Raw genomic sequence first — 15,293 nt, 5'->3', positions numbered from 1 at the left:
CTCATTAACACCATTTAATTAGCAGCTGTGAATCTGTGAAGAACAGCTGCTCTTCATGGTTTTAGCTGATGTTGGGGGTTTTTCTCACAAAAACAGCTTGTTTTGGGATATTTCGTCCAACATCCAGTGCACACTGGGAAGGTAATATCCCTGCTCAAGTCTTATAACCAAATATTCTATTTTTCTCTATCCATCCCTCTGGGACCTACAGTATGGGTGACAGTCTATGGGTGACAACCACAAATGTTGTAACGTGCCTGACAAACACATAATACCGCAAAAAAGAAAGCAATCTTTCAGTTCATTTTTGATTTATGTTAAAGAACATTCGGAAAGTGTCCAGTATACAATCATATGCCAAAATGGTAATTCAAAGGTTTTCCTCATATACTTGGAGTAATTCTAAAATAGATATTTTAACACAAACGACATATTGATAGAAATCAACTTTATAGAAAATGTTCATGCAAAGCTACATTTATCAAAAGGTTGGGCAGTCTTTTGAAGTGTTAATTCTTTACAAAGTTGTGTGTAGACTTAGTTACATCACTCTGCCAATGATATACAGTATAATGATAATCTCCCAAATCAAAGAATTCTAGCAAAAACAAAGCCATACAAAATATTGAATTAGTAGAACATACTAGGACGTGTATGTATATTAGGTACTATTGTAATCCACATTACAATATTACTTTACCTTTGATTCATTTGAATAGGAATTGATAAGTTTGGATTAAAAAAGTGAGGCATCGCTGTGTAAAACATGGCTGAGGCAGTGAAAAGGGATATATTACTGAACTATATAGGAATGGAAAAGAGCATGAATACTAAAACCCTATAATTTAGTGGTACTCACTAGAGTCTAATTTGTATTCAAGTGTATTCAAACGTCTCATTTCATTTGATCCTTCAACGTTGGTTCAGCATGCAACTAAAGTGTATTAGCTGTCTGACATCAACCAGCAAGCAACCTAATTAACAATCCAACATGCCACTTTCTTTATATAATCCTGAGAAAGAAGGCACTTAAAGTTGACTATACCCTAGCCTTGATTTCCAGGCAACGATGGCAACACCAAATGAAATGTACCCAGAGGGTTGAGAATGAGAAGTAGCTGTCTTCCTGCTACACTACCTACAAAAGTCCAATCCTCAAATGAGTATTACAGTATTTGGTAAACAAGTACAATTAGAGTATAATGAAATATAAAGTATGCATTTTGGCTGTGCTTGTTACTTTGGTAGATGCACTGCATGGATAAAGATACCAAAATAAAGATATATCGTCCAAGCCCGATGAATATTCATTAATTTCGACCAACACAGAGCAGTGTTAAGCACTAAGTGTTCCATTCTTATTAATGCCATACATCAAACATAACAACTCATATAAACAGGAAGCCTCTATGGAATACATACAAATTACCGTAGCAGATAAATGCTATGTGCGTTGTACGCATGTGTTTGCAAAGCATCCTCTATCAATCTACAGTGTCTTGGCATTGTTTTCCTTTGGCTTGTAAAGACATCAACTTGAAAACATAAAATTATTAGTTGGCTAAATGAAAAATGACAGATCATTAACTGTAATGAAGTGTACTAATTACTTAATAAGTAATGCTCATGTCAGCTAGTAAAGGCATTAATGATCCCAATAACTTGTACCATATTGGTTCTATAGTGATGTTATAAAAGGGTTGTACCATGTTTGAATTAGGAAAATGTGAGTAGGACTGTAATCAATTTAATTTCAACTCCATCAATTCAGGAAGTGAAAAATCTGTGAAGGAAAATAAATGGCAATTTTCAATTCTTGAATATCATTTTCTTACCACCTCCTAAATTGACAAAATTGATATGGAATTCACCCCAACCTTACAGTTTGCAAGAAAAGCTTTGGAATACTGTGCTTTCGGTCACTGGCATTGTCTGACGTCAGATAGCGAACTCAAGTCTGCAAAAAAGGACTAGCAGTGCATAGGAGGGACGCCACCTGTCGAAAGACAATGAGGTCACCAAGCTGCTGCTACTGTTTGGAGTCATTACATCATAGAATGTTTGACAGCCTGCTCCAGTGATTTCCTGGTCACCAGTAGCCGCACGACATCTTCATTCTTCTTCGTCAGCCGTTTGCGTGCCTGATCGTGTGTCACCATGGTCATATCCCATCCATTTACCTGGTGGCAACAGACATCAATAATTATAATATTCTTCTTTACAGTAGGTATTATTCCTGATGTGAGGTAAGTATAATATCTGGATTGAATAGTGTGCTGGTCTTTTACAGTCACTCGGCAAAGTCCAATCACAACTGAAACTGAGTAAATGGTGCCACCTTGTGGAAATGTATCAATAAAGTAAAAAGTCATCTCGGTTAAAGGTAGACTCAGTGATATGACGTAGATGCAGAAAGTAAACAGCATAGTGGGTCAATTTCCACAACTCAGAGCGTTGAAGCGTGAGGCTTAACTTCTCTGCTGTTTTGGTGCCCTGGCTAGCACGCTGTAACAGCATGAAGCGAACCCATGCGCAGATACTGTGTGACTGAGTCTTGCATCTCGCTCATTTCTACCTTTAACCCAGAACTAAAATTATGCGTCATTTGGTCAAATGTATGTTTACGTAATTTGTCCAAGAGGGATTAGGTAACAGGTCTCGAGGCCAAAAGTTTGAAACATGCATTTCTACAAATATGTTGAAGTTTACCTGCATTACTTTGTCTCCCATCATCAAGCCTGCAACTTCTGCTGGTCCCTCTGGTGTCACCCGTGTCACATAGATGCCCTGTGATCACACAGCCACAGAAAAAGACCAAAACAACAAAAGAGAAATATATGAAAGTGTAACATCTGTGCATCTACATATAACATGTATTAACTAACTAGCTTCAATAAACTGGTTTGATTATAGAACTATAAAATGCCACTATTTGAGTAACACTGTATGCTACTGTATAAGATGAGCTATCTGGGTCTGCGGTGTTGCTACCTGAGGCTACAGTTGATGTGTTCAGACCTGCTTCTCTGATGCCTTACGACTGATGTTAATGGAGTTTGGCCAGAGCTGAGCTCCCTGAGAACTGACAGGGAGAGTATTTCCCCTGTTTAACTCGTACCTTGTCTGACTTGTCTTCAGAGAAGGGGTTCTGGCCAGGGTCTTGGTCTATTCCTCCTCCAATGCTGAAACCCAGGATCAAATGTTCACCCTGGCGGAGTTTGCGGATTTCTATCCGTTGCTGTAAAACACATGAACATTGGGAGTCGAGCTTGGAGAGGAAAGAATTCAGAACTTCAACAACCATCAAGTAGTTGTTATATTCCCATTCCACCATTGCAATAATAAAAATGTGGTAAATGAATAGAATGTAAAATTGATTGCTGAGCACTGTGTTCCCTTTAAGAATGTAGAACACTACGGTTATGAATAGGCTGTAGTTCCCCCGATGGAACAAAAAGAATCCCACTGTCGTGTGAAGTCGAGTGACCGGCTGAAAGGGAAGCCCTCTGCCACCAACTGACTGGAGACAGATTATTTCTCAGTCTAGCTATCCCCGTGGTCCTCAGACAGCTGCCCTCTCATTAGAGCAGATGGAGAGTTCTGGCACATCCAGCTCGCTGCTCTTTACAGCACAAAGACAGTCTGTGTGATGGTGAATAAGAGGAGCCTCAGCAGTGTGGTTCATAGTGTCAGTGGTTCAAAGTTCTTCCAACCACTGCACTCAGTGGTCAACATGGTCAACAATCATTCAGTGGATCTGAAGTTCTTGGTGATGAGAACATGGAAACACTCATGGAAATGTATAACGCAGGCTGACCATATTAACAGAAAGATCAACCCAAAGTATCTGTGTAACCCATTGTTCACATGACTGACACCAGATTTGTCAAAAAAGATCAACCAGAAAACAGCAGCATACTATGCCATTCAACTTATAGAGTGTATGGAAGATAGCTGTTGCATAAGAGTGGGCAACACATACTAAATCATGCAACTAAATAAGATTGGTATGTGTGGCCTGTAGCCTAAATCACATCATTTTGTCACTAGGCTACTATGCAATTACTCCATGACTCATATTTCTTGCTGATGTTAGGAATAAACAGTGTGTTGCGAGGAATCCCATCGAAAGCCTCCTGTCTGATTGTATCACCGTCTGCTATGGCAACTGCACCGCTCTCGACCAGAAGGCCCTACAAAGGGTGGTGTGGACAGCCAAGCGCATCACTGGGGTGAGCTCCCAGCCATTGGGGACTTACATGCCAGGCGGTGTCTAAAAAAGGCCCGAAATATTGCCAGCGACACCTACCCGAGACATGGACTGTTCTCCATGCTCCCGTCTGGTACTGGTGCATCAAGGCTCAGACCAACAGACTGCTAAACAGCTTCTATCCCCTGGCCATAAAACTACTACTGCTGCAAAAATGATTATTGATTGCCATTACCATTAGTATCTATCCATTGTGTTCTGTTGCTGGTCACTATTACTCCGTTAACTCAGCTTTGCACACTCTTGGCATAGTGGGACTATCACTTGTTTTTCAACAGGACAATGACCAAACACACCTCCAGGCTATGTAAGGGCTATTTGACCGGGGGGGGGGCGCGCGCTTGTACCCAAGTTGTCTCAGATAACTAGGTGACGCCTTCCTCTGAAACACTTCACTTTCATGCATGTAGCTTAGCGAACAATTTGGCTAATGCTAGCTGCTATCCATAGTGAAGAGATAACAGGCTACTAAAGAAATACAATGTTGCCAAGACAGAACAGTGTAACATTAGCTAGCTAGATTAATTTACTTTAGGTTAATACTAGATTGCGCATATGAAAATGAAATGTATAGCCCATTAGGTTAAATTAAATTCTCCTAAACTGTTAGCAAGCTAGCTACAGCAGTTTCATAGAATCTAAAAGAAACAAGACTGACAACAAACAGAGAAAGGAGTAAAACGTTGATAGGTAGTTGGATTATCGAACAGCAAAGTTTCGAACGAGTTTTACTGCCAGAATGTAACAATTTTACAAGGGTAAATTCGAATACCCAGGTTACATTGTCAAGAGTAGAAACAAGCAAGCATGACCACAATATTACATTCACTATTGTAAACAGTAATACTACAATGTGAAACCGATTTTTTAAAATGAAATACCTCAGGTAGGTATTTATAGTTTGCATCGAGGTATTGCTTGAAAGATTTTAGGCCTGGACAATGGATTCCGTAGCTATTGAATGAAGAGTAACGTTATCATTCCAAAACTTACCACAACAGCAGTAACTGGTTGTCCTGGGATGAAAGACATTGTTTCAGACTGGTCAGACACTTTTGTGTTTGTCCCCGGTTGCAAATAACTCAACGGTCTAAAGTCGTTTTTGCTCCTTTCATTAAATCATACAATACACGAAGCAACTTGCTAAGCGTGAGTAACAACTAGCAAATGATTCCTGGCATGTAAAGGCAGGGTTGGTGATGTCATACTGCCTTCCGTGGTTAGTCATCATCATGGATCCTGTAATGTCCTGGGACAAGGTTGGGGTGTAGCCCAGAAAAGGGTTAGGCAGGCCCGTTACAGTATTTCTCTTTGTTTGTATGATGGGCATACTACCTGCCAATTAAGAAAATAGTTATTATGTATAATAGAGCTTTACTGAATGCCCACTACTTTTTAAGGACTTCATTTAATTGGCATCTGGAAAACTCATGTCATGGAGGACTCATTACCACTAGAATAAATGGTGGTCTTTCTCACAGAATTCTGCTTCGTGTTTGACAGGGCATGCATCTCAAGTTAACTGCCTAAAATCAATGGCCTCTTGGCCTTTTCTCCTGTGCCCCAGTTAGCAAAATGACTCTGGTGCAGCTGTGGGGCACATACTTTGTGTTTTTCTGGACGTTATGCCTGGGTCAAATACTGCATCACCACCAGATTAAAAAGGATCTGGCCCACAGAGTGCAGACTGATCAAATTGAAATGTGTGGCCCTCTGTAAAATTGTTAATTGTAAAAGGTGTGGCCCATATCTGGTGCAAAACGATTGTACTGCACAAAGGTTGAGTTCCCGCCTAGATTCCCGGCCCAGAGGGTGGCTAGATGCACGCTGCCACACGGACCTTATATGGGGATATATTAAACCTGCTACTCCCCAAATCACAGTTAAGTACTCTGCTATCAAATTATGTATTTAAATTAAAGAGAAGAGCAGTTGCAGATGTAGTCAATCAAATATCTATCTGGTTCATAAAAAGTTGCAACAGGTAACATGAAGCATAGGAAAAACAGACAGCTTCTGACATGTAGTGCACAGAATGGTAATACACTGAGTATACAAAACATTAGAAACACCTGCTCTTTCCATGACATAGACTGACCAGGTGAATCCAGGTGAAAGCTATGATTCCTTATTGATGTCACTTAAATCCATTTCAATCAGTGTAGATGAAGGGGAGGAGACAGGTTAAAGAAGGATTTTTAAGCCTTGATACAGTTGAGACATGGATTGTGTATGTGTGCCATTCAGGGGGTAAATGGGCAAGACAAAGATTTAAGTTCCTTTGAACGGGGTATGGTAGTAGGTGCCAGGCGCACCAGTTTGAGTGTGTCAAGAACGGCAATGCTGCTGGGTTTTTCACACTCAACAGTTTCCCCTGTATGTCAAGAGTGGTCCACCACCCCTAAGACTTCCAGCCAACTTGACACAACCTTGGAAAGCATTAGTCAACATGGGCCAGCATCCATGTGGAATGCTTTCAACAACTTGTAGAGTCCATGACCCAATGAATTAAGGTTGTTCTGAAAAAGGAGATGCAACTCAACATTAGTAAGGTGTTCATAATATTTTGTAAACTCATTGTATATAGGTACTATTGACTTGCATTGGATTGTTGCCACAAATGCAAAAAAAGTTAGCATTTGAAGCAGTGGCCAGGTAAACAAAACCAAAGCATGGACTGTTTGTCATACCTTGTCCATAGACTGCTTACATTCTAAGGACATTTGGGTGAGCTTTCCTTATTCTTTAGAACCCATAGCGGCCATCTACGGCCATCTAGTCAGTTGCACAACTGAATGCATTCAACCAAAATGTGTCTTCAGCATTTAACCCAACCCCTTTGAATCAGAGAGGGTCGGGGGACTGCCTTAATTGACGTCCACGTCTTTGGCGCCTGGGGAGCATTTGTTGTTGGGGGTTAACTGCCTTGCTCAAGGGCAGAACAGCAGATTTTTTCCCCACCTTGCCAGCTCAAGGATTCAAACCAGTGACCTTTTGGTTACTGGCCCAACGGTCTTAACCGCTAGGCTTCCTGCCGCAAATGATGATATCGAGGTGATTGAGATGAGTAAACAGCAGATATAAATTCAGTAAATTTGGAAAATATTCAGACCCCTTTTTCCACATTTTGTTACGTTACAGCCTTATTCTAAAATTGATTCAATTGTTTTTTCCCCCCTCATCAATCTATACACAATACCCAATAATGACAAAGCAAAAACAGGTGTTTAGAAATTTTTGCAAATTTATTCCAGGTTTCCTCCAGACGTGACGCTTGGCATTCAGGCCATATAGTTCAATCTTGGTTTCATCAGACCAGAGAATCTTGTTTCTCATGGTCTGAGAGCCCTTTATGTGTCTTTTGGCAAACTCCAAGTGGGCCGTCATGTGTTTTTTACTGAGGAGTGGCTTCCATCTGGCCACTCTACCATAAAGGCTGCAGAGATGGTTGTCCTTCTGGAAGGTTCTTCCATCTCCATAGAGGAACTGGAGCTCTTTCAGAGTGATCATCGAGTTCTTGGTCACCTCCCTGACAAAGGCCCTTCTCCCCCGGTTGCTCAGTTTGGCCGGGTGGCCAGCTCTAGGAAGAGTGTTGGTGGTTCCAAACTTCTTCCATTTAAGAATGATGGAGGCCACTGTGTTGTTGGGGACCTCTAATACGGCAGAAATGTTTTGGTACCCTTCCCCAGATCTGTGCCTCGACACAGTCCTGTCTCAGAGCTATACGGACAATTCCTTCGACCTCATGGCTTGGTTTTTACTCAGACATGCACTGTCAAATCATGTCCAATCAATTGAACTTACCACAGGTGGTATTTGTTATTTTATTAGGATCCCCATTAGCTGATGCAAAAGCAGCAGCTACTCTTCCTGGAGTCCACACAAACATGAAACATGACATATTACAGAACTCCAATCAAATTGTAGAAACATCTCAAGGATGATCAATGGAAACAGGATCCACCTGAGCTCAATTTCGAGTCTCATAGCAAAGGGGCTGAATACTTATGTAAATAAGTGATTTCTGTTTTTTCTTTTTAAACGCTTTAAAAAAATTATTCTACAAGCCTGTTTTAAATTGATCCTTATGGGGTATTGGGTAACCATTTTATAATAAGTATTTAACGAAACAAAATATGGAAAAAGTCAAGGGGTCTGAATACTTTCCGAATGCACTGTATGTTTGAAGTTGTCGATGTTTGATGCTTTGACATTTGGGGAGTAGCTCTCAGATTAGCAAATCCTGTCATGGTCTCTTGGTTGGTACAGGCGAGCACATCAATGGTGGAGCTCAAAGGATTGCTCTCTGTCTCATGGAAAGAGTTGCAGTGTTTAGCTGTATATAGTCAGCTAACTAGTTGGTTGTTTTGTCTTGTTTCTACTGATGTAATTCATATGGAAACATCCCAAACTGCTTGCTATAGCTAACGTAAACTCACCCCATTCCGTACAAATGTGTGTAACCGCAACATTCAAACGAGGCTACAGAGAAAACTAATGGGACTGTAGCGACTGTGTTGACTTCAAAATCGGGGGTGTGAACTAGGTTTCTATTCAAGCGTTGATCGACATGGTAATGAAAAGTTGAAAAAACTGACCCCTCCGTTACATCGTGACGTGTCATTTTTATGAATAAATGACTAAAATATGTATACATTTGACTTAGAATTATAACTAAACAGAATACTACTATGTTACTGTATGGATGAATGAACCTATGAATCATAATGCTGAATATAATGTGTTCCTTGTTAGAAAGAATGGAGTTATCTTCAGACAGGCTGGAATGATGTGTTCTTACAGGAAATTCTGTCTCTACCCAGGGAGGGGTGAGACCTTGGGCTGGTTGCAGATTGTTTAACAGGTGGCAGACAAAACAAGAACGCTAACTGTACTGCCATTGTATCCGAGAGGAGGAAGGACATTTTAAAACCTATGACATCATTATTATTATATAACCTGATGTAAATTGTACTATGATCAGTACTCTCGAGAATAAACGCTATTGATTGATTGATTTTGAGACTGTTTTCTGTCCATTTTATGCTAATAAGTATCTTACAAATTCTTATGTATGAGTGTTTAATTGAATTGGTTGCTAACATATAGGAATTGAAATTCCTTTAACAGTACAGCACGCATAAAGCAACTATTTCTGTCTTACAATCTCTCTCCACCAGGTGTAGCACTTCTCTCATCCTTTAAAAACAAGAAATGGACAATGACGGGGGTAAGGGGTCATCAATGACGGGGGTAAGGGGTCATCATTGCATGCGATCATCATTCTCAAAGCCGCTATTTACTTCTAAGATCACTTTAGCACCGCCCTAAAAACCCGATTCAAATTCGACACAAACCTTCAAATAGGTATGTAATGACACATTATATAAACTCTTTATAGTGTAGCGACCCGCACAGACAGCGGTGTGTTATGTGTTAGGCTATTAGTGGGTTGTGTGGTACTTACCAGTGTTCGCAGGGTCCGACATGCCAATCAGCCTGCTATCTGCCAATCACGGGAATGCCTGGAATGTTCTGACGCCGGGCATCCTGGTGGTTGGCGGAGTGGCGTGGAGGGGGGTTGGGCAGGGGGATGGAGCATTGGAAGTTTAGACCAGGTTTAGCCATTGTTCTTTCTCTTACGTCTGGCCTTCACAAGAGAAGGTCACGGTTGGCTTGTGGGGTATCTTTAATTTATTTGGTGTGGGCTACGGCCAAACAGTAGCCTGGGTTAATAAACCGTCAACTCGTAAACTCAATTCTCTGTCTGGACAATTGTTCCTTTATGATCTAGTCAGGTCATTACAATAGTGTTTTATTTACATTTTAGAGGCGATAAGGTGATAAGTTGGACAGATCGAGTGAAAAAAATTTTTTTTCCCACACAACATCTCTCCTTCTCACTATCACGCATTAGTTCATTTCGCTTCCCCACCCGCCATTTTTAAAAAGACCCAACGGGGCTCATTGCCTTCTTGAATCATGCAGAAACGGGCAGCGTGGGGTCATGTAATTGATTCTGTTGGAAAGGGGAGAAAATGTGCTTTACAATGGTATTGACATTACAGTTGATCTGGAAGTATTACGTTTTGGGGGCGCTAAAATAAGGTCAATTGTACGGACCAAGGCGATGTACTAAAGTGAGTGAGTTTACGTTAGCTAGTTAGTCTGTCAAAAAATAAAAGTTGTGTGGCAGTAAACTGAACTGCGTTTGCGAAGCGTCAAGCTCAGCTGTCACTTTTACTAGCTAGCCATACAGACAACCAGCTAACTAGCCACCGAAATGTTATATTATGGTTTGTCATGTTTGCTAGATACAGATATTCATAGTCTTTACATTGCCCCGTTTTCCTATTATTTGACAGTTTAGCTGTCGTGTTAGAGTAGATTCCCGCGCAGTGATATTTGTTTACATAGCCAGCTAACAAGTTAAAGTTACTTGTTTTGTCCTGTTTCTACCGATGTTATTCATGTGGAAACTGTCCTAGCTTCGTAACTAATCAGCTAACATTGGCAAACTGTAGTTAGTCTGTCAGGCAAGAAAACAAGAGTTGATTGAAGGCAACATTGTGCTTCGCTCACTCGCGACGCTGTCACTTGATCGTCACTCCCTCCCCACAAAAACAACCAGCCAACTATACCCAACGAAATACATGAAGAATTATTCTAAACCTGTTTGGCTAAATTTCATGCAGTGTCTTCTTTGTAATCTTTTACTTTCAACATCCAAAATAAATAAACAATAGCTGATGTGTTGAATCTGTAAACAGCTGTGCCACATACTTTAATTTATCATCTATGACAAGTAATCTGGCCATCGGTTTTGAGGTGTGTGTATCCTATTTATTTATCATTTGACCCATCTATGAACATATTCATGAATGTCTTTTTGTGTACTCTATCCTGTCTGATTATTCATCAGTCTGACATACATATGCACACCATGAACTGAAAAACAATCTGGCCACTAAAGTAGGGCGTCATAAAATAATATTGATTAATTGATTTATTGAAAGTGCTGTATAGCATGATACTGTGTGTGTATTTGGGGCGAGAGCAGCAGGAAGCTCATGTTGAGAGGAGAGCCCACCTGCACTCGGCTGGCTTAAACAGGAACAGGATATGACATCAAACAGGAAGATAGATATGGCAGGAGCAGTAGTGCCTTGTATGTCCCGGGTTTCTCTGGTGTAGGCCGGGTTACTGTAAAAGCACTTTGTGACAACTGCTGATATAAAAAAATATATACTTGATTGATAGATGGTATATTAAGTACAAGTGATGACCTCCTATTCATCATGTAGGAAGTAGCTGTGCCAACACTGCCACTTTGTTGGGATGTCCACCAACAGAGTGACACACAACACACAAAAGGAGAGGAAGGTCATGTCTTCCGTGACATACTTCCTCAGAGGGAGCAGAGGGAGAGTAGCAGGTTAGAGCCCTCACACACTAGCCCCTTCATGAGAGGACAGAGGGTACGACACGGTCTGCCTCCCCACCTCCTACACACACAAACACATGTCTCCTCCCTCCTCCATTATTTCTCCCCGTCTTACTAGTAATGGCTGTACCACAAGGAGTGTTGTTGACAGCTCCATGGCTGTGTGCATGCAGTATAAGGGGTGCTCCCCGCTCTGGCCCTTTCCACAGTCACGTTGAACTCTCCCAACTCTCGACCAACACCTAGAACACTGTCACCAGAGAGACTTCATACACAGCTGCATCTCGGCAGCCCCTACACACACACACAAACACACACACACAAACCCAGACACACACACTCAATTGAAGTAGCAATCAAGCTAACGCATCATCACATAATAGCCTATAGGCTGTGTATGATGGTTAGCACAGACACACAAACCCTTACTAACACTGATAGCATGTAGCAAGTCTACTATTAACGTTACAGTATATTAATTAATAACAGATTAATAATGAATTAATCATAGATTAATTTATAGATAGTAGATTAAATAAATTAGAAGGCTGAACTCTTATTTTGAAGGGACAGGAAGTGTTGGCTGTGCATTTGAGCAATAACAGACATTCCACATTTAACCCCACCCACTTCTGAAAATCTAAATATCAAATCGTTTTTTATATGCAAAAAACAAGAGAACAAAAACAAACCATTTCTAAATTGTTTTATTTTTTGACAAAAAGGAAAAACTAAAAACTAAATATCAACAAAAATACAATTTGTTTTGTTCATCTGCCAAAGATGAGACAACAAAAATCAAGGCATTTTTCACATTTGAAAAAACTAAAAATGGGCCGTTTTCACCTTGCTAACGTTGCCGTTTTCCATCGGAAAACCATTGGCCATGATATACACCGATATACACAGGGAGTCAACGTTATTTATAATAAGGGCTACATGGAGAAAATCGGACTCTCTAAAATGAAAATGGATGTCCCTTCCTTCAGTAAAATATATTTTAACTAAACACTCCCTAAACGCTTGAAAAAAAAAACAAGTGACCCTCCCCTATACCGAAAATAATAATTATAACAAAGTGGATAGCAGAGAACATGCCTACCGTTTATTCTATCTACTTGGACAGACCTGAGCTTTTAGAAACTGTTTTGGAAACGGCAATTTAATGCAGCTTTAGAAACTGTTCTTCATCCTGTAAGCATTACAAGGCAACGCAGGAATTTTGATAGCACAGAGGGCTGTCAGCCAGAAGGTTGTGGGTTCACAGACCACGTGGACAAAAATAGGGGTGGAATCTATCATCATATTTGCAGGTCTGAGGAAAAAAAATTATTTAAAAAAACACTTCTATAAACAATTCTACATAATTTTACATAGTAGCAGAGCCTTTTTTAATACCACACAAACTACTGAAACTACAGGCTAAAAATGGACAGAGTGTCACACCCTGATCTGTTTCACCTGTCTTTGTGCTTGTCTCCACCCCCCTCCAGGTATCGCCCATCTTCCTCATTATCCCCAGTGTATTTATGCCTGTGTTCTCTGTTTGTCTATTGCCAGTTTGTCTTGTCAGGTCTTACCAGCGTGTTTTCCCGTCTCCCTGCTTTCTCAAGTTCTGTTCCCTAGTTTCCCCGGTTCTGACCATTCTGCCTTCCCTGACCCTGAGCCTGCCTGCCGTTCTGTACCTGCCTGACTCTGCCCTGGAATATGGACCTCTGCCTGCCTTTGACCTGTCTTTTGACTGCCCCTGTTTGAGTCAATAAACATATGTGACTCTAGCTGTCTGCATCTGGGTCTTATCCTGAGTTCTTATCCTGAGATAGAGAGATATATACCTGTGTGTTCATCTTATCATATTTCTCCAATGCCAAATCAGTGTGTCTTGTTTGCAATGAAATCTGAGACGCCATTAGCATGGTACTTTCAAAAGTTAGGCCTACCTTTCCTCCCCAGACAGGGTAGGACTACCGATGCTGAAAAATGTTAGCTTTAACTGCTGGCTACCCTTCTTCTGTGGCTTAACCCAACTAGAGAAGGTCACAAGTGTTTCCCTAACAGCTGTCTGGGTTTTAACGTCTTCTATTGCACAGAAAGTGAATAGCTTAATCAATTAATAGTGACAGAATTAGATTACTTCCAATGCAAAGTTATTTTTTGGTCTCCTCGGCTATATAAGGTTGTAGCCCAGCCTCTAAATCTCAAAGAAACTAAACAATGATATCCCCATGTGCATCAGAGTTACGTCTTTCCCGGGTATTTTACAGCTTGTTTGTAGCATAAACCACCACGGACCAAAGAGCTGTCATAGATCAATTTATATAAATCGGATCAGTTTTATTTTCCTCAAAATCTAACAAGGGGTAGGCCTGTGCTTTTTGCCATTTTCTATAATAAAAGGTAGGCCTATGGCACACTCTCTCATCAGTTTGTCCTGTTTTAACTTAACAGTCACTGACACAGAGGTAGGCTTTTTAGGGTGGGTGGGCATAAAGCACCCCCTGAGAAACTCTATTATTTTTTTTTAAATACTACTTTTCCCCCAAAAGTAGTACTCTGGGCCTGTATTAGTCCTGTAATAGCGGACCAAAACAGCCATCTGTAGCATGGGCAAACATTTTTCTGTTAAACAGGTAGGCCTACCTGTTATTTCTTAAATAGTAAGGAATAGACTCCAACACAAAGCCGTCTAGTAATAATTCAAATGAAGACGTTGAAATTAATTATGCCTACTTGAATTTGCCTACTTTCAGCACCATGAGCTGTCCATTTCCGATTGTGCCTCAGCTGCTGTTTCATGTTTCAGCAACACAATGTAAGTTACTTGAATCTGGCTTATTTTGAGGTCAATATCTCTGATAAATACATCATGGGTAAGAAACAGTTTTTATTCAAATCAATTATAGTTGTATCAAACTATCAAAGTTGACCTCCGGTCCTCCTCGTCTTCGTGCTTTCCTTCTCAAACTGAACAGAACATATGCTATAGGTTAATCCGCCTGCAAGTTATTGCATTTTTTGGACTAGGCCCAAACAAAACAAACATTTGGGAAGAAACCTTTGATTCTCTTCCTGAACTGCCCATGAAGGCCTACACAGCACAGCATTGGTTAGGCAGCACAGAAAAAAGGTTTTGATCAGCAAGGCCGGGGCTCAGGGTTGGAATATCCATTGCCGTGTATAATATATCCTAGTTTTATTTACACCATCCCAGCAGCTATTTTAGAAATATACTGTAACTTTGTGTTTCTTCGAGCATGCAGTTCGTAGCCTATAGATTGAGACCACACTAAATAGCCTATAGGTGAACTTGATATTGTGCACCCAGCTGAGAATCAGAGATGAGGGTCGGCATAGGCAACACATCGATATACTGTATAGCCTAACAAGCAGCTCATTCTGAAACACAATGACATGATAAAAAACAAAACTCTCCCCTTGACTGAAATTGAAAAAGCATGACCCTCCAACCATTTTCCTCCAGGTACCAATTCTGTACATTTCAATCCATCCTTTAGTATCTTTGGTACAGCGATAGCGTTAGCTAGCTATCAGATGATGTAACAGGCTACCTGGATAGCT

At 40.7% G+C, this 15,293-nt stretch overlaps 1 protein-coding gene across 1 annotated transcript; it reads right to left on the bottom strand.

The window, feature by feature from the left end:
* Nucleotides 1–294: 294 nt before the first annotated feature.
* On the bottom strand, nucleotides 295–5,486 carry LOC111976117 (tax1-binding protein 3). Its single transcript, XM_024004873.1, has 4 exons — nucleotides 5,264–5,486; nucleotides 3,119–3,238; nucleotides 2,710–2,787; nucleotides 295–2,180 (listed from the first exon to the last, which is right to left on the bottom strand). The coding sequence occupies exons 1-4, from the start codon at nucleotides 5,300–5,302 to the stop codon at nucleotides 2,046–2,048; spliced, it is 372 nt and encodes a 123-aa protein (XP_023860641.1). The 5' UTR covers nucleotides 5,303–5,486; the 3' UTR covers nucleotides 295–2,045.
* Between the last annotated feature and the right edge of the window lie 9,807 nt (nucleotides 5,487–15,293).

This window comes from Salvelinus sp. IW2-2015, linkage group LG16 (genome assembly GCF_002910315.2).
Source record: "Salvelinus sp. IW2-2015 linkage group LG16, ASM291031v2, whole genome shotgun sequence".
Taxonomy (NCBI): Eukaryota; Metazoa; Chordata; class Actinopteri; order Salmoniformes; family Salmonidae; genus Salvelinus; species Salvelinus sp. IW2-2015.
Note: the sequence above shows the minus strand (reverse complement) of the source record. Positions and strands in the feature narration are given on the sequence as shown.

Coding starts and splice junctions, on each gene's coding strand:
- LOC111976117 (XM_024004873.1), bottom strand. CDS start 5,302: ATGTCTTTCATCCCAGGACAACCAGTTACTGCTGTTGTG. Junction 3,239..5,263: donor AACCAGTTACTGCTGTTGTG/GTAAGTTTTGGA, acceptor TGTGTTTTACAG/CAACGGATAGAAATCCGCAA. Junction 2,181..2,709: donor TGGGAGACAAAGTAATGCAG/GTAAACTTCAAC, acceptor TGTTGCCACCAG/GTAAATGGATGGGATATGAC.